Below are 25,472 nucleotides of genomic sequence, written 5' to 3' on the forward strand. Positions count from 1 at the left end.
ATATATTGGTTGTTGGCGTGACATGGCATTTTCACTGTCCCACAAGATAAAAATGAATATAATTAATATTGTCGTTATTTAAAATGCAGTAACTCGTTAAACATGTCTTTGTCCTACATGGACCGGTTGTTATAAAAGCTGCAGTGTTATTCGATTTTTTTTTACATTTTTGAGCCAAATCTCAAAATCTCAAGTCTCAAGCATGGGTCAGTAAATTACAACTTTTATAAATGAAAAAAAAAAAAGCATAAAAATGTTACTAAATACCTCCGACATATTTGTACAAGTGGCTATTTTAGTTAATGGCAATCATTTCTTTCATCTATGTGTTTCTGAAAACGTAGGACCTTGATACATTTTGTCTCTGAAAACCATGTCCTCTGGTGTGACCCCATATCCTGATGGCCAAGAAAACTTGAGCTAGTTGTTGGACCCCAGTCATGGTCCTGCTACTGAAGCCCCTGTGAAGCCCATGTGCACATGTTACATTTTTGTCTCAGAATTGTTCAAATATTTCTCTTTTTTGGAAGCACTACGAAAGTGTTACGTTTTGTTGTCCTTTGGTGCGACACCCCTAAATGACATATTTTCATTAAAATCTGCATGTTAAACTAGATAATCATGAAAAATGATGCAAATGTGTCTTGCTAACTGCTAATGACAAGTTAGCTCGGAATAGCAAGGTCATTAATTGACAGAAAAAGGCCGAAACGTCCTGTGGTGTGACAGAAAATGTCCTCCGGTCCGGTGTGACGCCTGTACGGTCACACCACAGGACAAAGATGTCACACCAGAGGACAAGGTCTCTTTAAAAAGCTTTTAAATGATTAAATATGATTTATTTAACTCCTTTTTATTCTTTTTTGATCATTTTCAGTGTTCTTAAATGCAATAACCACATGAATGAAACTATTTTCTGATGTTTTTACAGAAAACACGAAAATAAGTATAAAATGTGATACTTTGTTTTTGAGACAGAAAGAATAGAGAGAGAGAGGACACAGAAATATACAGAGAAAATTAACAGAAGGGAGGAGATCCTAAGAGAAAATGATGCCTTAAAAAGAGTTGCCATATAGTTTAAAAAAATTCATTCACATCTTAATGAATATAGTTTGAATATCAATCATATTTAGCTGTGCCGCACATGCAGCGGGGGGCTAGAAGAGTTTCAGTAACATACTGATGGACTAATAGACTGACTTTTGTTGATGAAAATTATTTTTTGGTTTGTTTAAAAAACATGTTGATATTGTTTGTATCACAATTTAACTTTCTCCTTTGACATGTTCAAAATTAAATAGAAATATTGTATTACATATTATTAAAAATAACTACCATTTCTGCCCTTTAGTGTGACGTAATGTCCTATGGGGTGACACACAAAAGAACCACAGATTTGTTTTTGTCTCAGAATATCTAAAAAAAAAAAGCAGTTGAGTATTGTAATAGGGGACATACAAATACCACTCAACTTAAGATGGTAGAATTCTCAGCAGTTTAGAACAAATGACAGCAAAATTTGACTTCTTGTCAAAGTTTGTCTTGAAATTGTCCAACAAGTCATGGGGAAAAAATTATGTTAATTATAATTTCATAATAAATAAAAGGCTCTATGTGAAAATAAGCGTCTAACAATGAAGATAAATCTCTCTAATGCTGTTTATGTATTATTATTAAGATGTTTTTTTCCTTAATTTTTGCTATGTCACACCATAGGACAAATTTATGGTACAGTTCAGTAAACCAAATACTTATTTTACCGAGGAATTTACCAATTAATTCTTTAAAAATCCTACAATGTGATTTTCTGGATTTTTTTTCCTCATTTTGTCTCTCATAGATGAGGTATACCTATGATGAAAATTACAGGCCTCTCTCATCTTTTTAAGTGGGAGAACTTGCACAATTGGTGGCTGACTAAATACTTTTTTGCCCCACTGTATATATATATATACATATGTGTGTATGTGTGTGTATGTATATCCGTATAATCTGTATATATCGTTATTAACTTAAAGGATTGAAGATTAATATTTAAAATATTATATTGTAAGTATATTGAAAATTAATATATAAAGATCGAAATGGACTGCGAATGAGCTTGAGATTTACATCACTGAATGTCAAACTGCAGCTTATTCGTTATATATTACCTGTATTTTATACCTACAAAGTTACGCCTTATATATATTTTAATAAATTCATAAATACATGATTTCTCATAAATATTTGGATATGAAAAAAATCCTCAGTATTCACGGGCAATCTGAAGTGTAGTACAAATAGCGTTCATAAACTTTTAATTCAACATCAAGAGTTTAGGTCAAAATTATGTATAATAGGAAGTGTGCACAAAAAAAAATGCTTTCACTGTTTTTAACCATTCTATTTATCATATATACCATTCTATTCTATTAAGTCCTGTGGTGTGACTAATCATTTTTTTTTAAATGTCAAATGTTCCATGTAGTCTAAAATAATATGAGGTCATGATAGTGTAATGAGTTAAAAAAAAAACACTATAGTTTTAGAGGAAATCTAGCATGTTAACTTCCTCATAGTATTGTCCCCTAACCAAGTAGGTGTCTAGTTACTCTAGTCTACCTTCATTGCTAGTCAGCTGTCTTAGATTTATCTGTTTATTGACTCTGTGCAGTTTACTTTGGTCATGTTTTTAGTAGGGATGCACCGAATATTCGGCAGCCGAAATTATTCGGCCGAAAATAGCAAAAGAAATCTCTTTCGGTGTTCAGCCGAATAATATGTACCGATCAATGACTAACGCGATCAAATAGAGGCACGAAGTAATGCAGCAAACATGTCGGCAGTGTGAACGTATTTAAAACTATCAGAGAAAGATGCAGAAATCATTACATGCACGAAGTACCGACAGCGAGAGACTGTTTAGTGCTGCATCACGTCTCCGATGAGAAGAAGAGGTGGCTAATGCTGGTGGTTAGGTTACTGTATGATGATTGAAATCGCGAAATTACATTTAAAGGAGTCATATGATGCTTTTTTTAAAGATCATTATTTTGTGTATTTGGTGTAACAGAATATGTTAACATGCTTTAATGTTCAAAAAACACATTCTTTTTAAAATACTGTACATTATTGTAGGTCCTCTATGCCCCGCCTCTCTCAAACGCTTTGTTTTCTACAAAGTCCCTCCTTCCGACAAGCGCAGTCTGCTCTGATTGGCCAGCTGACCCAGTGCATTGTGATTGGCCGAACACCGCAAGCACTCGTTGGAAATGTAACGCCCCTTACCAAAACCACGCCTTCTTTCTTTGCTTGAACATTTGGGCGCATTATGCAAATATTTCCACTTAGTGAGGTAGACATGTGGGGGCGTGTTATAACGAGCCTTTTTAGGGGGGCGTGGCAGAGTCTTAACTTTGATAAAGAATATCTCTTTGGTTTTGAAACTTTAGTCTTTGCAACTTCAGGGATCTTATCTATACACAATCAGCTTGTAACACTCCAAAGAGAAAGGAAAACTTGAAATCGCATCATATGACCCCTTTAAACGATTAGTAAATAAACTGCAGAATGTTATATTTTCTAACGCACGCACAAATTGCATGTATTCTGACAGCACTGCACGAGCTCGCGGCGCCAGGGTTCAAAGTCCAAAATCTGCGCTGAACTTGTTACTCATCAGTTGCTCAGTAACATTTTTGTGAATTTTTTTTAAAGGCATGTGACAATGTTATACGTGCGACAAACATCTTCCCAAATTCCAAATGAGAATCATTTATAAAACTGCATGCTGTTGTCAACAAAAAGAAGCACTGAGATCTTCCTGCGGGTTTCTGCCAAAATAAACGCCGAGAAAAAGCAACAACTCCATCGACATTCATAAATTATACTAGTATTGTAATTTTACTGTCGTTCTGTAAAATAAAATAAAAAAGTAAGACAATAATAAGGATAATAATAATGACCCTACAACAGCTCTATTAATACATTTATTATAACATTCACACATAGTGTTCAAATTGGCATCTGTAATATATTCTAATGTTTTAAAAGTCTTTTCTGTTCAGCAACTTATTATTTTTAAGTTAAATTGTGCTTTGTTGGTATAATGTCTGCTAGACTGAAAAAAAAAAATGGTCAGTGTTAAGTAAGTATTTTTAAATTGTTGTTTTGTAATTGATTTTTTATTTGAAAAGCAGGACAAAACAGTAAAAAGCACATTTTGGCAATTTACTTAATGCAATGGTGAAAAAAAACAATGGCAAAATAGGCCTACATGGGGTAAAAATGTGAAAAACCGTGTTTAGTGTTCGGTATTCGGCCTTCGGCCCAGTGTTTCATTTTGTTCGGCTTCGGCCAAGAATTTTCATTTCGGTGCATGCCTAGTTTTTAGTGTCTGTTTGGCGTGTAGTTGAGCAGAACGTCGAGTGCTTTCTTAGGATCCTGTAGAACGTTGTCTGTTGTTGAGAACATGGTCGACTGGAATCACAGCGCGAGCTGCGCCAAGACTCTGAGACAGAGCATAATCTTGATCGAATCACTGCCTGTTCTCTGCCATTCACCATCTAGATATTCCTTAGATACAATCTGTTAATGGACTTTGATCTAATGATGGACTGTTAGGTCTCTGCGGGTGTTTTAGTGAAATTTTCTTGCACTTCTGCACTCCCCGTTTGCAGCCAAGTTTAATAGGATGCGTTCAGTCGCACTGAATTTATTTAGGGAAATGTTGTCCATGCACCCTCTTCCCTTGCAGATAGGCGATGTGAGGGAGTTTACCCATTCGCCACGCTGCAGTGTGTGTGTGTGTGTGTGTTCTGGCAGGGAGGCTGGGAGGCGGCAGCAGCAGTGTGTGTCTGAGGCAGCGTAATCTTTCTCAGGGGCATCTTTCTTATGCTCTTTGCCTCTCCCCACTTCTATTTTTCCCTCTTTCATTGTCTTTTTCAATGGGTTTTTGAGGTTTTCACCGGTGCCAGTTGCGATATTTCTCATTCATCATAGATTGTGTCCTCTGACAGGCTCTTTTCCCAGCTGTCCTCTTACCGTGGCTCAGAATTGATTTGACTGTGGTGGATGTGCGGTCTGGTGTTGAGATGGTTTTCACCTTGTTATGTCCTTGCGCAGTTTTACAAGGAGGAAATATGCCTGGTTGGTTTTAGAGAAGATTCCTATTAGGATTTTGCAGTAGCAAAATTGAGCAGCTCTTTATGCACGTTAGTTCAAGACAATTTTGACTTGCTTAATCACAGTGCTTTAGAGAACAAGTTGTACCGCAAGTTTGTGTGGTGTGGCAATTATTGTTATTACAGATTTGAGGGTGTGTTATAACTCGTTAGATAGCATTTTCTGTCGTCTGGTGTCTGGAATGTTATATTAAGCAATAAAACTAGTTACTTTAGGTTTAATGATTAGACGAAAGCTAGTCAAACCTGACTTTTCCTGAACAAATCATGGATTTTCCATTAATATTCCTTTTGGATCAATGCACGAGCGGCCGTTTCATGGCGCAGGAGTGATTAGCCAGCTTATTCAATGTGGCCAAAGAGCTCGGATCACATACGTGACGCATACTGTGTGCTTCACTTGTCAAAACCAGCGCTCCCCTGGGGTCCTGACCAGCGCTAATGAATTCACAAAGAATGGGGCTCTTCTGCTTGAGTGCCAATCCATCTGACTTCTCCACTGGAGCACACACACACACAAGATACAGTATGTCTGTGTTCCCAGCCTGGCTTGTTATTCACGTAGAGTAGTCGAGGCCTGGCAGATAGCAGAAATGTAGTACAGTACGTCACTCAGCATACAGTATGTAGCCTTCAGCCTTTAGATGTAGTGTGAGTTAACCTACAAATGCTTTGTGAAAACACCGCGATTCATTCAATATGTGAGAATAGGATTTAAATAGTGTGTTTTAACAGTTTATGTTAGTGATGGGAATCTTTAGGCACCTCAAGATCTGATTCTTGATCTATTTTTGATTTTTTTTTAGTTACTTACTAATTAATGAGTTTACTGACTTTGAGTCCATAAAAAGTACAAATTAATGATGAATCGTAACAATTGTATGTTAAAGGGATAGTTCCAAGCCTGTATGAATTTCTTTCTTCTGTTGAACACAATTGAAGATATTTTGAAGAAAAGTTGATGGACTTCCATAGCATTTTTCCATAATATTTTTTTTACATTTAAATTGATTTATTTAGGGTGAATTATCACCCTAATATAAGTATTATTGAATAATTAAATATAGCTTCAGAACACAGCATAGCAATATATATATTCATAAATATAAAGTAATTGATCAGGCTGATTGGCAGCATTTCTAATTGCCACAGAAAATAATTTTGACTGATTACTACATTTTTAAAATCAAAAGCAAACATTTTCATGTAGTAATTCTCTTGCAGTGGAAGTCTTTGGGCAAGATCTTATTCTAAGATAAATGTTAAAATAAAAATGGTTTGAAAATATAGTGAATATGTGGTTGTATATACTGTGCCAACTGGTAGAGATTCAGCTGTATACTTTGATTTATGTGTGGTGTAATTAATAATTAATTCCCACACTAAGCAGAAAACTATTTTGTAAAATAGGCAGCTACTTCCAGTGTAGACAGCTTTGTTGGTTTTAATGGGAGCGGTGTAGTTTTGAGGAGCTGGGCCACACATTTCCAGAGTAATGATGATGTAATGGTTGGTTACAGTTGCCGAGCAGCTCCATGGCTTGTTGCATTATTCAGTAGATGAGTATATGTGCATATATTTACAGCAGCCTCCAACACCACTCATTTAGTCATAATGTGTTATTGTTTTGGGGTTGACTAAAGTGTTTCATAATGTAAAGCTGTTTTTTTCCTCTTCTTTTTTTTGCACGATGCCAGAATTATCCTTGAGTAGTTATGAATAATATTATCTGAAATATGAATATTTTTTAACATAGTTATTACTAAATGGTAATGCTACATGCATTGAATTTCCAGTAAAAATAGCTATCGTGATACAGTCATTGCGCCCACTCCTAAAGACTTAAAGGGTTACTCCACCCCAAAATGAAAATTGTGTCATTAATCACTTACCCCCATGTCGTTCCAAACCCCTAAAAGCTTCGTTCGTCTGCGGAACACAATTTAAGATATTTTGGATGAAAACCGGGAGGCTTGTGACTGTCCCATTGACTGCCAAGTAAATTACACTGTCAAGGTCCAGAAAAGTATGAAAGACATCATCAGAATAGTCCATCTGCCATCAGTGGTTCAACCGTAATGTTATGAAGCAACGAGAATACTTTCTGCATGCGAACAAAACAAACAGAACGACTTTATTCAACAATTCGTCTCCTCTGTCTCTCCGCATCATTGTAGTGCCATTTTGGAGAATATCCACTGAACGCAAGCAGCGTACGCTCTTCTGTGTCAGCCGCGATACAAGGATACGTTTTTGCAAACAGTGCATCCGTGCAGAGCGGCTGACACAGAAGAGCGTACGCTGCTTGCGTTCAGCAAATATTCTCCAAAATGGCGCTACGGCTCACAGAGGAGACTAATTGTTGGATAAAGTCGTTATTTTTGTTTTCTTCTCGTACAAAAAGTATTCTCGTCGCTTCATAACATTACGGTTGAACCACTGATGGCAGATGGACTAAATATCTTAAATTGTGTTCTGAAGACGAATGAAGCTTTTAGGGGTTTGGAACGACATGGGGGATAAAGTGATTAATGACAACATTTTCATTTTGGGGTGGAGTAACCCTTTAAGCATGTTACTTGTAAAATGAGACTAATGTTAATTCAGAAATCGTTCTAATATGCTGATTTGCAGCTCAAGAATAATTTCTTATTATCATCAGTGTTGAACACAATTGTGCGGCTTAATATTTGTGGAAAACATGATCAATTTTTTTCAGGATTCTTTGATAAATAGAAAGTTTATTTGAGTTTATTTGAAATGGAAATCTTTTGTGCCAAATTAAATTGTAATTGTTATTAAATTGTCATGTTTGAACAATTAATGTGTCCTTGTTGAATAAAAGTATTAATAAAAAATAATACTTTATTATAATACTTTATTACCGCTGCCGGTACGAGACTCGTACCCACAACCTTTGGGTTATGAGTCCAACTCTCTAACCATTAGGCCACAACTTCCCGTGTAGATGGTGTCAATAGCGTTTAAGCTGTATTGATACCGTAACATCCTCTGACAAATTGTATTTAAGCACATTTGCACAAGATTGGATCACAGTTTACGTGGCCTGTGTCAACGAATGCTTTTGATGTGGGTTTGTCTAAATGAATCAGCTGAATTTGCCAGTTACTGATGAATGCTGCAGCAGTAAAAGACACTAAACAGTTTCTGTTCTACCACTGAAAGCAAATGACTCATTAAGCAAAAGGCCAAAATGACTTTTGAAAACGTGAGAAAAGTAGTGAAATGGTTTCGAATTGAAATGTTCACACATTTCTGCTGATTTTTTATTAGAGGGCGGCCTGTGTGAGCGGCCCCCGACCCTGTTCGTACTTATTTTGTACCTACTTATTTTTGGAGACGTCTCTGAGCTGCCCGTCAGGACTGTAGGATTCAGTAATTGGTTTTCTGAGAGCTAAATAACCCAGAACCATCACTGTCAGAGGCGTTTAATTAACTCTCCCTCAGCATGAGCATTCATCTACAGTGGGAAGTGACCAAAAACAACACCCAGTTTGTTTGTTGCTTAATAATTTCCAGTCTTTTCATTTATATTTTTCTCTTTCCATTCTAAAAGTGCATCATGAATTTTTAATAACAGGAAATGCACAGCCAGATTTCCTTCCCCCGATCTCGTTTTTCTTTCGCAATTTTCCATGATCTTTTTTCTTTTTGCCCCCTCTCAGGAAACAAAAGATCAATTTTGTGAGAGCACAGGCTCCACCCCATTCCTTTTCAGTCTTTCTTGTAGCCACCTCGCACTCGTTTCTTTCTCTCTCGCTCGCTCTCGCTCTCCCATAAATGCAGTGACACTTGCATTCTGTGTGTGCATGCGTGTTTGTCCGAGTGAGAGAGTCGAAATAGAAAGTGAGGGAGCTGGGGGGGAAGAGAGGGAGTTCGAGAGAAAGAGAAAGACAAGGAGGGGTGAGTGCGCGTGTGTGTGCTTAAGCTAGCTACTCACAGAAAAGAAGGAATAAGAAAATTGAAGTAGCCGCCATATGCTGAGGATTTTGGTGAATGCCTTGCTGAGGAGACAAGCTCGTTTTTCCGGTGGATCCTAAGAGATGGGAAGCTCACATTTGCTGAACAAAGGCTTGCCATTAGGTAAATGTTTACCTTTCCTTCTGCATGGGGCCACACGTGAAAGTGTTGTACGGATATCTGCGGATATTTGAGCGTTCGCTCGGCTGTCGTACAGTATTCTGGCTTCCCCTCCCCCTCTTCCTTTCCTCCTCCCCTCCTCTCTGCTCCGCTTTTCCCTCTTTCCTATTATCTTTCATCTGAACCATTCATCCACACACAATTGCTTGCTTTCTGCTTTCTCTTTCAGCATTCGTCCGAGAGCCGGGGCTACGGACCTCTGATGGCTCGCTTTATTAACTGCATTAATCTTTCCGAGCTCCAAAGATAAAAAAAAAACACACACTATCCACTCTGGAAAATTTGAGGGGTTGGCAAGGACATGACTCTCTCTCTCTCTCTCTCCTATGGCCCTCCCTCACATTGTGCAGTGGAAATGTGGCTTCCAGTTCCGGCCTTGACTTACTTCCTAATTTCAGTCTCTTCGAAGGAAATTCTCATTCTAGAAGAGTCCAAAAGCGGGAATACTAAGAACAGGGTGTTTCAGGATTTCGCGGAAATAGTTACGGCATTCTTTCGCATTCTGCTAATGGGCAACTACTTAATTTCTTAAAATAAACATGTATTCATATTAAGATATTTCTGATCAGATGGACCAAAAAGTAAATTTTCATTGTCTTATTTTTAGGAGGAGATCGGCTAGTGAAAGTTAAAATCCCTATGAATGTCATTACAGTATTCAAGTGACTCCCTTTCCACCTTTTTGAAAAATCCCAAGTGCACACTTCCAGGAAATCTGGGTTGAGAACAATGAGGTGGCTTTCCACGAATTACAAAAAACAAGATTCACAACACTCTGTGACGAGCAAAAGCGTGTCATTAAAAAAAAACAGGTTTTGTCGCACGGTGAACGTGAAGCTGGGATTTGAAATTGGCTTTCATTTTTGCCAGAAGACAACAAAGGGGGGATGTCAGCTTGAATTATCGCCCGCGGGCAGTCGAGGTCTTTAGACGCCGTGTGCGACTGACCCTGTTGGTTCTTGTTGCTATGAACTAGCTAATTCAAACCGATCCAGCTCACCCTCGGGGCAGGGCAATATGAACAGAGCGCCGAGGGATTTTGACAGAACGGTGTGGTGCGAGAAACTACCATGTGTTTTTTTCCAACGCAGGCATCTTGATTTATCTAGCTGTGGTCTTACATGCAAAGACGGAGCAAAACAGTGCTTTTTCTTGATTGTATCATTTGATCCCAGAGCTGCATGCTTGCTTGGATGCATCTATTGCGTGTTGTTGGCAGTTTGTCCTAATAAGAAAAAAAGAGATAACAGTGGCTATGTTACGAGATAACCGGATCCTGCTGGGATGGTTTAGATGTCACTAACACATAATTTACGGTTGTAAAAGTTCACCTTCATTACAAATGGAGAAAACAGCTGGTTCTGTGTGGGAACGAATGCGTGAAAGCCAGGGATCTCTTCACAGAGGTAAAGAGCTCTTGTTTGTGCATAAACGTGTGTATTGTGTGTGTGTGTGAAAGACTATCCTGAGAGCAGGAGTGGGTGGTGATGATAGAGGTGGGTGTGTCTGTGTCTTATGGGCATGATTACACCATGTCTGCACTTGCCAGGTTGTATATGGTAAAATTGGGAGAGGTCACAGGTGCACTGTAAAAAAAAAATCCGTAAAATTTACGGTAAAAAAACGGCAGCTGTGGTTACCGGAATTTTACCGTAAAAAATACGGTAGCAATGTTTTAGGTTTTACGGTTTTAACTTAAATTTACAGTTAAATACCGTAATTTCATTAACTGATAAAATGTTATTATATACCAACCTATTGAAGCACTGACATCTGTTTTGTACCTTTGTAATACACTGATAACCACCAAATGCAGGTGGTGATGAGAAAGTCACATGATGAACAAAAGCCCATCACAAGCAGCTTTTAAATAATAACATATATAGAAGGTGCACAGTGCCTTTCACACAAACACTAAACACCATCACGGTAACACACATGAACATATTGTACTTCTGCTATTATATCATTAACAAATAGCTAAGTATTTTTATCTTCTTAGAAGTGTTTAGATGTCAGTTATACCGTTTTTTGGGGGGTATATAAAATTTGCATTTAATATAATTATATTTTCATATAATATAATTTTCATTTCATTTAATTTAAAATTTCTCATTTAATATATATATATATATATATATATAGTGCCATTCAAACGTTTGGGATCAGTACGATTTTTTATGTTTTTAAAAGAAGTTTCTTATGCTTATCAAGGCTGCATTTATTTGATCAAAAATACAGAAAAAATTTAATTTTGTGAAATATTATTACAATTTAAAATAACAGTTTTCTATTTTAATATACCTTAAAATCAAATTTATCTCTGTGAAGCAAAGCTGAATTTTCAGTAGGCCTGCCACTGACGACTATTTTTATTTCGATTAATCTATCGACTACTTTATCGATTAATCGATTAATCTAAACGATTAATTTCCCACAAAAAAATCTACAATTTTACTTAAGAATATTTTATTAAACTATATTTTATTGAACCAAATGAAATCCAAATTTCTATGAAATACTTTTTTTTAAAGCAAAAGTAAAGTGCAACATAGAGTGCAAGAAGCAAGTGTCCATCTCTTAATCCAAATCACTGAACTCAAAGTTCAGTATTATAGTGTAAGAATGACAACATATCCACGTGTTCTAGTCTACTAATAATACATTTATAATCCAAAAACACTTTTTAAAGGAGTATTTACCAGAAATGTTATTTACCAGAATTTACTTAGGAGGAAAAAAATTAAATGTGCAGTATTTCTGAAAAAAAAAGAAAGAAAAAATGAAACCATTAAAATGGAATCCAGAAAATTATGGAAAACAGAATTTGGTAAAGATAAAACTAGACAGGCTTTTTGATTAATACAGTTTAATTTAACCATTAAGACATAGTATAGAAAAATGAAAATGGAAAAAAACTAAATTTGGAAATAAAACTGATTTCATATAATATAATTATAATTAATAAAAGTATCAAAAGCAAGAAATCATATGGTTTTATTGAACAAAATTTATTGAACACTGTTAAAATACATAATGTATTATAAACAATAGAGCTAATGTACATTTCGCATTACAACAAAGGCCTGCAGGGGGCGCCAACGGCTTGATGATTATTTTTACACATTGCTGTGCAATCTAATACTTGTTTAATATTGACCAAGCACCATTTCATTCAAATATCCACTTAATCTTTAATATTTGGCCATTTCTTTAGGACAGAAATGCTATAGCCACTGTAAAAGAATATGTGGACATCAACACGTGTAAACTCAGAGTGAGGGTTTGAGCTTTTATTTTGAAACAGCGATGTATTATCCTGTGTTTGCGTAGATTTATAAATGAGTTGCTTACAAATCTGATGAAATGGCGCACGTTGCATTCCCAGATGAACGTTGTAATAAACCCAAACACACAACAACATGCAGAGATGGAGTTTGAGACGCTCCACACATGTAAATGATAACAGTTCCTGTGGAACTACTGTGAATGGAGCCACTGTGTGACGCACATACTTAACCTACACGCATGTAAATAATTAAAGTGCATATACTGTATTAGAACTGCATCACATATAATTATTTAATTAAATCATAGCGTTTATGAATTCACAATTATGCTAAATTATGATTTTTAAATGGGTTTAATATATCATGCAGCCTTGGGAAACAGTCTAATAATGTGTTTTATGGATTCTCGTCCGTGAAATGCGCCACTTCCGGTATTTTGCCGGTTAGTCGACGCAAGCAAAATGAAGTCGAGGATTTTTTAAAAATCGAATAGTCGAATAAAATCGACGAATCGTGACAGCCCTAATTTTCAGCATCGTTACTCCAGTCTTCAGTGTCACATGATCCTTCAGAAATTATTCTAATATGCTGATTTATAATCAATGTTGTTAGCAGTTGTGCTGCTTAATATTTTTGAGACGTGATACTTTTTTGCAGAATTTTTTGATAAATAAAAAGTAAAAAAGAACAGTGTTTATTAAAAATATAAATTTTGTGTTACAATATACTCTACTATTCAAAAGTTTGAGGTCAGTTCATTCTTTCTTTGTTTTTTGTTTTTTTAAAGAAATTAATACTTTTATTCAGCAAGGATGTGTTAAATGGAAAAAAAGTGACAGTAAAGACTTACATTGTTAGAAAAGATTTCTATTTTGAATAAATGCTGTTCTTTTTAACGTTTTATTCATCAAAGAATCAAAAGAATCAAAGAAAAAAGTATCACAGGTTCCAAAAAAAAAATTAAGCAGCACAACAGTTTCAACACTTATTATAAATCAGCATATTTAAATGATTTCTGAAATCATGTGACACTGAAGACTGGAGTAATTTGCATCACAGGAATAAATTACATTTAAAATATATCAAAATAGAAAACATTTATTTGACATTGTAATAGTATTTCATAATATTACTGTTTTTACTGTATTTTGTGTAGCTCCAGTGAACATAAGACACTTTTTTTCAGATACATTATAAAAAAAAAAATTCTGAACTTTTGAACGGTAGTTTACACATATACTTGGACTTTCCATTGACAAGTCCGTTGGTAGATGTTTTTTTAACTGACACTAGGCAGAATGCCAACTTCTGCTACTCAGCCCAGTAGCGCACTTATCACCAATGTCAATAGAGCGCAACAGTCACTGCCCACCTTTTCTGCAGCCTTGGTTCCGGAAGTATTTCTCCCATTCATTTTCTCCATAGGGACTTAAGCCAACCGGCTCTGAGATGAATCAACATTACAAACACTGACAGAAAGCAAAAAATATGTGAAAACCAGAGACAAAGGCAGGACTGTATTCAACGTTTTTATAAGTGAATGAACTGTAGTCCCATGAAACACTGAAAGTGCTGTAATTGGGGGAAAAAACATAAAAAAATATCTATTCTTTTTTTATTATTTAAAAAAAATTATTTCTTATTTTAAATTTATTATAAAACCAGTTAATTATCATTGATAATATACTTAATTTTAGGTTTATTCCAAAATATTCAAATATACCAATATATAAGTAGTTTGAGAGTGTAGTCGATTACATGATTCGCAGTGATTCATGGAAGCAGGCTGCCGCTGATAAGCCCTTTTGAAGTGGTTTTTATATGGTCGCGTCAACATATTTTGGTCTTCAGTGGGAATTTGTCTTGAAGTTGATTAGCTTGACCAGTAGGGCTGCACAATTAATCAAATTTCTAATCGCATTTAGAATTATGGATTCCACAATTACGTAATCGTTCAAAGCGGCAATTAATCATTCAAAGTCCAATTATGTTATTAGGTGTGCTTAAGATGCTTTTTTTTCTTTCTACATGTTATCTTAAGGTTTTTTTTCCATTGTTTTCATTTTAGTTTTAGTATAACACTATAATACCATTTCTATTTTAACTTTTTTTATAATTTAAAGAAGAAACCAATCTGAAACCAATTGAGGTTTCCAAAAATGTTTTTCAGTTACAGTGTTTCCAGCTTGTTTATTTTCATATAAAAATACGGCATGCAGTTGCATCAAACAGTGGTATAAACATCATTCAATGTAAATTGTGATAATCGTAATTAATAATCGCAATTACAATTTCAAGGCAATAATCGACAGTTATGATTTTTGTCATAATCGTGCAGCCCTTTTGACCAGCATATATTGGGTTATCACTATGAACTGATCATTTAAGTCTGAAAATGTTGGTAGTCTTAGATCAGTAAATGTTGAGGAGCTTAAAAAGCACAGTTTGAGGTACTGGCAGAAAATCAGATCCTCAGAAAAAAGCCCCACAGGTGTTCATGACTTTATTGGTACCCATCATCTGTGTTACATCAGCTGCGGTTACGTTAAAGGAACACTCCACTATTTTTGAAAATAGGCTCATTTTCCAACTCCCCTTCATTCATTGTTTTCTCCTTTAAACTGATTCTCTGTGTATTTCATCATAATGCCATCAGTATTCTTACAAAGGGATTGATATCAAGAGTCTGGCTGATTATATATTTACACGCAGTCTAATTATCATACACATTATCACAGTTCTGTTATCATATAACTATTTAGCAAAATGTTACTGACTAGTAATTGATAAGTTGACATCATCAGTGTTCATAACACTCAATGTTACAAAACATTTATTTGTAAGAAAGGTCTTGAAATAGCAGCATTAGTCCGTTTGATGTGTCTTTTTATGAGTGGTTATAAAACCCACAACTGCTTTTTGTTTTACTGTAACAGCAGTTGCAAACATTTTTTTAATATTGAGCAATAAAGCCAGGAATCAAGTGACTGCTAATAATAAACACTGTTGTCTTTTTCTGTGTTTTTGAGTCACTTTATTTTAAGAGTCGTTCCATTATATAACTAACCTTGGCATTCAGTGTCTGTGTGCATCCTTGAACCAATAACAGTGAATTCCCTTTACCTATGCAGACAAAATTACGTTTACAGTCAGCGCTCACAAGATCAAGAAGTGTAACATATGATTTCTGTCTCTCTGCAGGCATCAGGCCTCCCATAATGAATGGCCCCATGCACCCTCGTCCTCTGGTGGCGCTGCTGGATGGCCGGGACTGTACGGTGGAGATGCCCATCCTGAAGGACGTGGCCACCGTGGCCTTCTGTGATGCACAGTCCACCCAGGAGATCCACGAGAAGGTATCTAGCACTTAATGTCACTCGCTGTTTTGGCGCGGTAGCAATTTTAATTTTCGTTGTTGTGTTATTCTTGTTTTAAATTGCTTTGGATAAAGCATCGGCTAAATAAATGTAAATTTCACAGTTCAGAACGAATGCTCAAATGCTCCAAGAATGCTCAAATGTAACTTTCTCCACCTTTGTCTTTTCCTTTCTGTTGGCTTAACCAAGACCGTGTGGGCAGAGAAAAACAACATTAACCAATAATATCTCAGCCTATTTTTTCCCCAATCCAATCCAGATGAATAAAACAAATTCCTGCTCATTAATTCCCATTGTTTCACTAAGGAATATGTCGCGTCACAGAAGTAAAATGCATTGTGAGTGCATTTCATGTGTTTAAGATTTCTTACGACTGTGTGGAGTGGTGTTTTTTCACCACTGGTTTGTACAGATTAATATATCATGTAATATATGTTAAAGTATGATTCTACAATACATCATAGATCCCACTGGCTCGACGTGATGGAGCCTCTTTGGCTTTGTTACACGGAAAAAGCACTTCATCTCACAGGCTAAAAAAGTATATTGCACAATGGGGTAATATTTATGAGGCTGTGAGGGTTTTTGCCAGAAATGAGTAGAATGATTCATTAGCTGAATTCACTGGGTAGCGTGATGAAATCTCACAGCCATCCGATCCTTCCCACTGTACTTCACGTGATTTATTTATTTCATTTTCAATCTCACTTGCTCGCAGCCACTGATCAATCATTTTCTTTAGCATTTGTTAAAGCTAGATAGGCGGAATCAGATCTGTCATGTTCTGATGTTTCATTGTGAAAAAACTAATTCTCAATCTCACTTGCTCGCAGCCACTGATCAATCATTTTCTTTAGCATTTGTTAAAGCTAGATGGGCGGAATCAGATCTGTCATGTTCTGATGTTTCATTGTGAAAAAACTAATTTCACTTTGTCAATCGTTAAGAATAATGTGTGACATGTTTCTCAGCAATGAATTTGATCTCTGACTCTAGTGTCTTATGGTCAAAAATAAACCATAAACTAAAGACTTTTAGAATGCAATTTATAAAGACATTTGTTATCTGTCTAATCTAATATATTCGGATAGAAATTTAATTTTAATTTTAATAGTATTTCACAAAATTACTGTTTTTTTTAGATCAATAGATAGATCGATAGAGAGAGAGATGATAGATGGATAGATAGATAGAGAGAGAGATGATAGATGGATAGAAAGAGAGAGAGAGAGATAGAGATATGATAGATAGATAGATAGATAGAGAGAGAGAGAGAGATAGATAGATAGATAGATAGATAGAGAGATGATAGAGAGAATAGAGAGAGAGAGAGATAGAGATATGATAGATAGATAGATAGATAGAGAGAGAGAGATAGATAGATAGATAGAGAGAGAGATGATAGATGGATAGAAAGAGAGAGAGAGAGATAGAGATATGATAGATAGATAGATAGATAGAGAGAGAGAGAGAGATAGATAGATAGATAGATAGATAGAGAGAGAGAGATAGATAGATAGATAGATAGAGAGAGAGATAGATAGATGATAGATAGAGATAGAGAGGTGATAGATAGATAGAGAGATAGAGAGAGAGAGAGATGATAGATAGATAGAGAGATAGAGAGATGATAGATAGATAGATAGAGAGATAGATAGAGAGAGAGAGAGAGATAGATAGATAGATAGATAGATAGAGAGATGATAGAGAGATAGAGAGAGAGAGAGATGATAGATAGATAGAGAGATAGAGAGATGATAGATAGATAGAGAGATGATAGATAGATAGATAGATAGATAGATAGATAGAGAGATAGAGAGAGAGATAGATAGAGATAGAGAGGTGATAGATAGATAGAGAGATGATAGATAGATAGATAGATAGATAGATAGATAGAGAGAGAGAGATGATAGATAGATAGAGAGATAGATAGATAGATAGATAGATAGATAGAGAGATGATTGATAGATAGAGAGATGATAGATATATAGATAGATAGATAGAGAGATGACAGATAGATAGATAGATAGAGAGATGATTGATAGATAGAGAGATGATAGATAGATAGATAGATAGAGAGAGAGATGACAGATAGATAGAGAGATGATTGATAGATAGAGAGATGATTGATAGATAGAGAGATGATAGATATATAGATAGATAGATAGATAGATAGATAGATTTCATATTACACACACACACACACACACACGCACATACAGTATATGAAATATATTCAGATAGAAAAGCTGTTTTAATTTTACTAGTATTTCACAGATTTTATATATATTAATTTATTTATTTGATTAAGTAAATGCAGCTTGGTGAGAATAAGGGACTTTCAAAAACATTTAAACAGTTGTGTATACTATACATTTTTTGGTTATATTTAGAATATACTTCATGTGTATAATTATAATTTTGTTCATTGTTAATTCATGTTTGCCCCAGTGAAAAATAAATATACTTAAATGTATTTGATATACATTTATTTCATACTAGGTATACTTCAAATACATTTTCATATTTATGTACTTAATAAAATGCGCTGCAATTGTACTGTTAGTGTACTAAACTAGTATACTTAAAGTCTGCTAAATTGGAACAACTTATTTTGTACTTAATGCACTTTAATTGTGCGGAAGTAGTGCTGAAGTCCAATTAATGATATACTCAGTATATTTGATTGTGCTAAAGTGGAACTATTGCAAGTATACTTCAGGTGTACTTTAAATATCTTGCATTTAAAGAACGATAATTATTCACAATCCTCATCAAAAGTGACATTAAACACATTTGATTGTGCACAATAATACTCCAAATAAAGTTTCATTAAATTTGTTTTATATCAGTAAGTCTCGAGTTATTGGTCAGTAAATTTGTTAATAGATTTGAACTATACTTAGTATGAAATAAATGTATTTTAAATATGTGACTTTTTTTACAAGGGTGTTAATAAGACATTAGGTAATGTTAATTTATACAACTTCGGATGTTGAAATGAACATTAACCTAGATGAATAAATGCTGTAAAATGTTGTTCATCGCTATTTCATGTTCGCTGTTGCATCAAGAAATGGTAATGTATAGAACCTCATTGTAAATTTATAAAAATAGACATTTCTATATACAAATTATATGTAATATAAAATGTAGTTAACGGTTTAATACTTTGTAATCAAGCATAGACAATTTCAATTTCAGTTAGAAGAAATACATCCGGTGTTATTTGCTTGCAATATGCCAAATCTGAAGGATACAATAAAATAAATAAAATGCTACTTTTGGCCAATAGTGGGAAAAAGCACTATTGCCCCATATGGATCAAATACAACTGGCTGGAAAAAGAGCAAGTGCACCGTTTGATAGTGTGTTCATACACAGAGGAAAGTTGATTTTCTGCTGTCAGTATTATCAAGAGTAACAGTTTTCTTTTTCACTCTACCCATGAACCTAAATGAAACTCATTTGCTCCATTCATTCAACTGGCTACACACGAAAGACCAGCCGTCGCAGGCCACCATAAATCATTCACTCTCAGTCTCAACCCGATTCGCTTAATTCCATGTCATATAAACGTTAGCTCCCTCTCGATGCATTCGTGCTCCTTCAGAGCATGGCCGGGGCCCACACATTTTTTCTGCTGATTTGTCGATTGCAGTTGGCATGTTTTGTGTGGTTCTGGGTGGCTGCCAGGTTGATTCTCAAAGAACACTCCCCAGGCCTGCACAGACAGATGGCACTCCCTTTCTGCCCCTTCCCACAAACCTACAAAGAGCCTCCTTATTTGACTGCTTTAACCGGCCGCTGTTGAATAGACAGAAACTATACAGAGAAAAGAGCTTCTGATTAGATAGAAAACCAATCGTCTATCTGGGAGAGAAATTATTAGCGGATGATAAAGTGACGGGAAAACTGTCTACTAAAAATGGCTGTAAAAATCTCTGTTTCATTCTCATAAACAACACTGATTGCTTAATGCGGTGATTTTTCTTGATGGGTGTCAAACCGAATTATGTTTTTCATCATCAACCCCAGTTATAATGTGACAAATCTGTTTATGTTGTGTGTTACTCCAGATCTTGATGGTTTATTAAATTATGTCAAGTGTTTTCAAGTAAACCGATTAATCATCATGAACCCTTTGTTAGTGAAGTTGCACAGTGAAGTTATTGTTTTTGGTCATCAGCAGAAAACTAAATATGTTGAGTCATATTAACAGCAAAGCATGTTGCAGGCTTTTAGTGTTTGTCATAATATTTCCTCTAAAGAGTTTTCCTCTACCTCAGGATTTTCTAATCAGATTAACAATGTAAATGCATGATCCTGGAGTGCATAATTCGCTCATGACAATAAAACACATCCCCACATTCTCATTGTCAGGGTTATTGTTGTTTTTATTGTCGTCATTTCAGCTAGTTGCCAAAGTAACATTTCTCAGTTAGCTTACATTTGAAGTAAAATAACTAAAACTAAAAAGTAAATATTAATAAATCTATATAGACATGTTTAAAAAAAAATGGCAAAAGAGGACAACAAAATTAATATAAAAATATAAAAATAAAATTAATTAAATCATAAATTGTTTCTGAACTTTCCAATATGTGTGCAAATAAAAATGCAAACAATAATATAATATAATATAATAATGAAATATAATTATGTCTGACTGTGATTCTGTAGGACTGGGAGTGAGCCCATATCAATGCAGCTAGCTTTTGAAATGAATTCTTTTGAAATCTTTTGTAATGATCTCAAGTCAACTGGATTAAGGTCTACTCGTATGAAAGTGTAGTAGAACCTGGAATCCTGAAATTAATTTCATTGCAGCTTCTTGACCAGGGTGAAATCGGTCCAGTCTGTGATGCTATGCATATTAATACTATATTATGAAATAACAATAATGAAATAACTCACACTGTGAGCATTTGAATATTTGAATAAATATATAATAGAGAAAAAAACGAATTTTAAAGAGCATTGCACATGACATATATTTATATATGTTGTGGCCATGAATTAGGAATTCATTATCATCATGACTTATTAATTTGTTCCCTCATTTCAGTTCAGAATCCATTCCCTTGTTTTAGTAAATTGTGGGCATATTGTACTACTTTGTTCTCTCATTTTAGTTAAATCAAAACCAGGGAATGGATTAGTACAACATGTTCATGATTTACTAAAACGGGGTAACAAATATCTATGTTGGGGGAACAAATTCTTAATTTTTATATTTTTGTCCTCGTGTCATGTTGCGAGGCTCCAGAGATTTGTACTCGTTGTACTTTCACTCCGTTTGAGAGCTGTTCTACTTGTGACTGTCTTCTTTGCAAAGACTGACTGTACTTTGTGTCCACTCTCTCAGGTATTAAATGAAGCAGTGGGTGCTCTCATGTACCACACCATCACCCTGATGAGGGAGGACCTGGAAAAGTTCAAAGCACTTCGTATAATTGTCTGCATTGGGAGCGGCTTTGATAATATCGACATCAAGTCTGCTGGAGACTTAGGTAATGGTTAAAGAAGGTTTTCTTTTACATCCCACACATTGCACAACAGTGTGTGTGTGTGTGTGTGTGTGTGTTTGCTGAATGAAGAGTCTGACCGTAACCCGTCCTCATCCGCAGGAATAGCAGTCTGCAACATGCCAGCAGCTTCGGTCGAGGAGTCCGCAGACTCCACCATGTGTCACATCCTAAACCTGTACCGACGCACCACCTGGCTGCACCAGGCTCTCCGGGAGGGCACGCGGGTCCAGAGCGCGGAACAGATCCGGGAGGTCGCGTCGGGGGCGGCCCGGATCAGAGGAGAGACACTGGGGATCATTGGCCTAGGTGTGTTGTCTCACATAGCCAGACGTTTGACTCTCGACATGAAGTCTGATCCACTTCGCTGTGTATTCTGGCCAAGAACCGCCCACTTAGACAGAAAGAGATCCTCTGAACGAGATATAAAGTAACCAGCTGCCGTTTGTTTTGTTTTTAATGTGCTGTTTAGGGGTGAGTAAATCTAAATACATTGATTCAGACAGAAAAAAACCCCCAAAACATTTGAAATTCTATTTATGGAGCCACCGGTGGCTATGACGATAACAGAGAGGAAACTATTGGTAATGTGTGTAGACTATGTGATCTGCATTTCTGTAATCATTACAGAATTCATCGCTCAGCAATAAGGATTTTTTTTTCTGTTGGTCTGTGGGCTTCTGCAGCCACTACAATTTGTATTTATTTATTTTAGAAGAATGAATTGTAATTTTTAGCAATTTTTTTTCATATTTTTTCAATTTTTAAATGTTTATTTTCTTTACAAAATATTTTTTCTTCACAATGAAATTATGTATGTATATATATATATATATAATATATGAGTGTCACAGCAAAGGGTCTGAATACTTAGGACCATGTGATATTTCAGTTTTTCTTTTAAAAATAATGTAATGATGCTGAAAATACAGGTTTGCATCACAGGAATAAATTACATTTGACAATATATTCAAATAGAAAACAGTTATTTTAAATTGTAATAACATTTCATAATATTATTGTTGTTACTGTATTTCAAGTGAAATAAATGCACTCTTGTTGAGCATAAGAGTCTTCTTTCAAAAATATTAAAAAAGTCTTCCTGAGCTCAAACTGTTACACAGAAGAAATAATACATAAAATAAGCTGTATAAATAATAATAGAACGCATTTAATTCCTAAACACCCTTTTGCTTGCAATTCAAAACAAAACAATAAAACTAAGCTAACAGAGGCTCGTAAGGACTCATAGTGTAATATTGAGACCTTTTAAATACATTTTTCCCCCCAGGCTGTAGGAAAAGTAACATAACTACACACATTTTAATGAAACCTGTTTTTTTTTTTTTGTAGAATTGTCATTTTGTCATGACAGTGACAGGCATTGAACTAATGTAATACAAAGAAACAGTCCTTTCATTCAAGTGATATGTCTGCTCTCAGGACGTGTTGGACAGGCGGTGGCACTGAGGGCCAAAGCATTCGGCTTCAACGTGATCTTCTACGACCCGTACCTGTCTGACGGGATGGAGCGAGCCCTGGGGCTGCAGAGAGTCAACACCCTGCAAGACCTGCTCTTCCACAGCGACTGCGTCACCTTACACTGCAGCCTCAACGAGCACAACCACCATCTCATCAACGACTTCACCATCAAACAGGTGCCGCCTGCAGCCACTCACAAGCACAAGAGTATGCATGCGCTGGAGCCACAGCTGTGTATCATCATTACTGTGTGTTGATCGTAGATGCGTCAGGGTGCCTTCCTCGTGAACACGGCGCGTGGCGGTCTGGTGGATGAGAAGGCTCTGGCCCAGGCTCTGAAAGAGGGCAGAATACGGGGAGCAGCCCTGGACGTCCATGAGACAGAGCCCTTCAGGTGAATATCAGAAACATGTGATGTTTAAGAATCGTGGTGTTTTGACATTTGGATGGATTGCTTGCTCCAAACCACATTTCTATTCCACACCCTGCCTCTACCGTTTTTTTTCGCGTAGTTATTTGGCTTCAAACCCTACAAAACATGAGTCTGTTTGCTACAAATATCTGCAAAGAATGCGAGTTGTTTCCCAAAGGCAGTTTCAAAGGAGACAAGGAGCAATAAGAAATGACGCTATAAATAGTGGTTCACTTTTGAAAATGAGGTTAAATTGCTCTCATTTCTCAATTGTGAAAGCCAGTGTTATTTTAGTATTGTAGTAAGTATATATATTTATTATTTTAGTATGTATATACTATTATAATTTTTTATTAATATTTTCTATATATTCAGTTTTCGTTGTCATTTCAGTTAAATTTTTAGTCATTTTTTGTGCTTTTGTCATTTTATTAGTGTTTTTTAAATATGACTATTTATCTTTAATTTGTTTTTAATTTCAGTTTTAGTTTTGTTTTATTTAATTTCAGTGCTTCAGCTTATTTTAGTAATAATTAGGGCTGTCAATCGATTAAATTTTTAAAATCTAATTAATCACATCCTTTTTCTGTGATTAATCGTGATTAATCGCACACTTCATGAAATGAAGCATAGACCATTTATCTTGTATCAAATGTTTATTTGGTCATCATTTGCTATATCCAGCAAAGTAAACCAAAAGATTGAAGGGTGATTCTGCAAGCTTTTTTCAAGATAAGTTTAGATGTCTTTCCAAAAAAGGACACTTAGAAACTCCAAAAGGACACCAAAGAACCAAATGATATAAGGAGACCATATAAGCACATATGAAAGAATTTTTTTTTTGAATTTTATAGTATGTGTACAGTGCACCAGCAAAGAGCTTTTTTACATTTTAGAGAAGCCAAGTTGCGATACCAAACAGGACCACATGGAGATGCCAAAAAAAACCCTAAACCAACCGCCTGCTGACTGCATATATCTAATCTGTAGTCAGTAATGAACTACAATTTGTAAATAATCTGCCCAGCTGTGTGTATGTAAATATATATATATATATATATATATATATATATATATATATATATATACAGTGGTGTGAAAAGTGTTTTTTTTTTTTTTGCATATTTGTCACACTTGTAAAATGTCCTTACACTGAGGTCATTCTCACTCAATGAGCGCGTCAGACTCTTATACAGCTGTATGTGTGTGTCAGTTTCAGCCAAGGTCCTCTTAAAGATGCACCCAACCTGATCTGCACCCCTCACGCGGCGTGGTACAGCGAGCAGGCCTCCATTGAGATGCGTGAGGAGGCGGCGCGGGAGATCCGTCGGGCTATTACCGGTACGTCAGCACATGACGCTATCAGCAACACTCTGTACTGCATTTGTCAAAAGATTCGAGAGCGCTGGGTGTCTGACCTCTTTCATCAGCCGAGTGAAATCCTTGCTCTTTCATTGCAGCTCTGCAGGCTTGATGTGCTGTGATCAATGACTCAGGGTTTGCTGTAATGAAGCTGTTTTCCTCCTCCAGGTCGCATTCCAGACAGCCTGAAGAACTGCGTCAACAAAGAGTTCCTCACACAGACCACGCACTGGGCCGGCTTGGACCCGGCCGTGGTTCATCCAGAACTCAATGGAGCCTACAGGTACAACAAACTACTGAATAATTCATTCATATTCATAACTGTATCCTACATTCATAACATTCATAACTGAATGTAGGATACAGGTGGTGCTGTTGTTTTGTATTTGCACAGAAATTATTTACCAGGACTTCTAAGTAAAAGAATAATCCACAAATGGCCATGTAAGATTACTTTTACTATGGTTAAAATCAATACTTTGAAATTCTCAATACATGCTCCTGGTCTTATTGCATGTTATTAGAAAATTCTTCTAATCTTTCTTCAATGTCATAACTTGTAAAGCCTCTGAATGCATGCTAATTTACCGTTAGTTAATTTACCGATAAGGGTTCATTGCCCATTACGATATCTAGAGTGCAGAGTGGACAGTAGCCAGTATTAATTATATTTACTGTATATTAGGGGTGTA

General features: G+C 35.7%; 1 protein-coding gene across 7 annotated transcripts in view; it reads left to right on the forward strand.

Moving 5' to 3' along the window:
• LOC107588332 (C-terminal-binding protein 1) overlaps nt 1-25,472 on the forward strand; it is a 31,319-nt gene that overhangs the window by 631 nt on the left and 5,216 nt on the right. For 4 of the 7 annotated variants that reach the window (XM_016276393.1, XM_016276394.1, XM_016276396.1 and 1 more), the window contains 7 exons: nt 15,821-15,975; nt 21,365-21,509; nt 21,627-21,833; nt 22,968-23,182; nt 23,270-23,400; nt 24,632-24,759; nt 24,949-25,063. In XM_016276393.1, the coding sequence (XP_016131879.1) occupies nt 15,821-15,975; nt 21,365-21,509; nt 21,627-21,833; nt 22,968-23,182; nt 23,270-23,400; nt 24,632-24,759; nt 24,949-25,063 (1,096 nt within the window). Of the gene's footprint in view, nt 1-8,817; nt 9,273-9,297; nt 10,736-15,820; nt 15,976-21,364; nt 21,510-21,626; nt 21,834-22,967; nt 23,183-23,269; nt 23,401-24,631; nt 24,760-24,948; nt 25,064-25,472 lie in introns of those variants that run through there. The other 3 variants (XM_016276392.1, XM_016276397.1, XM_016276391.1) reach the window with 3 other exon arrangements.

The sequence above is a fragment of the Sinocyclocheilus grahami genome, unplaced genomic scaffold (genome assembly GCF_001515645.1).
Source record: "Sinocyclocheilus grahami isolate Dianchi unplaced genomic scaffold, SAMN03320097.WGS_v1.1 scaffold102.1, whole genome shotgun sequence".
Taxonomy (NCBI): Eukaryota; Metazoa; Chordata; class Actinopteri; order Cypriniformes; family Cyprinidae; genus Sinocyclocheilus; species Sinocyclocheilus grahami.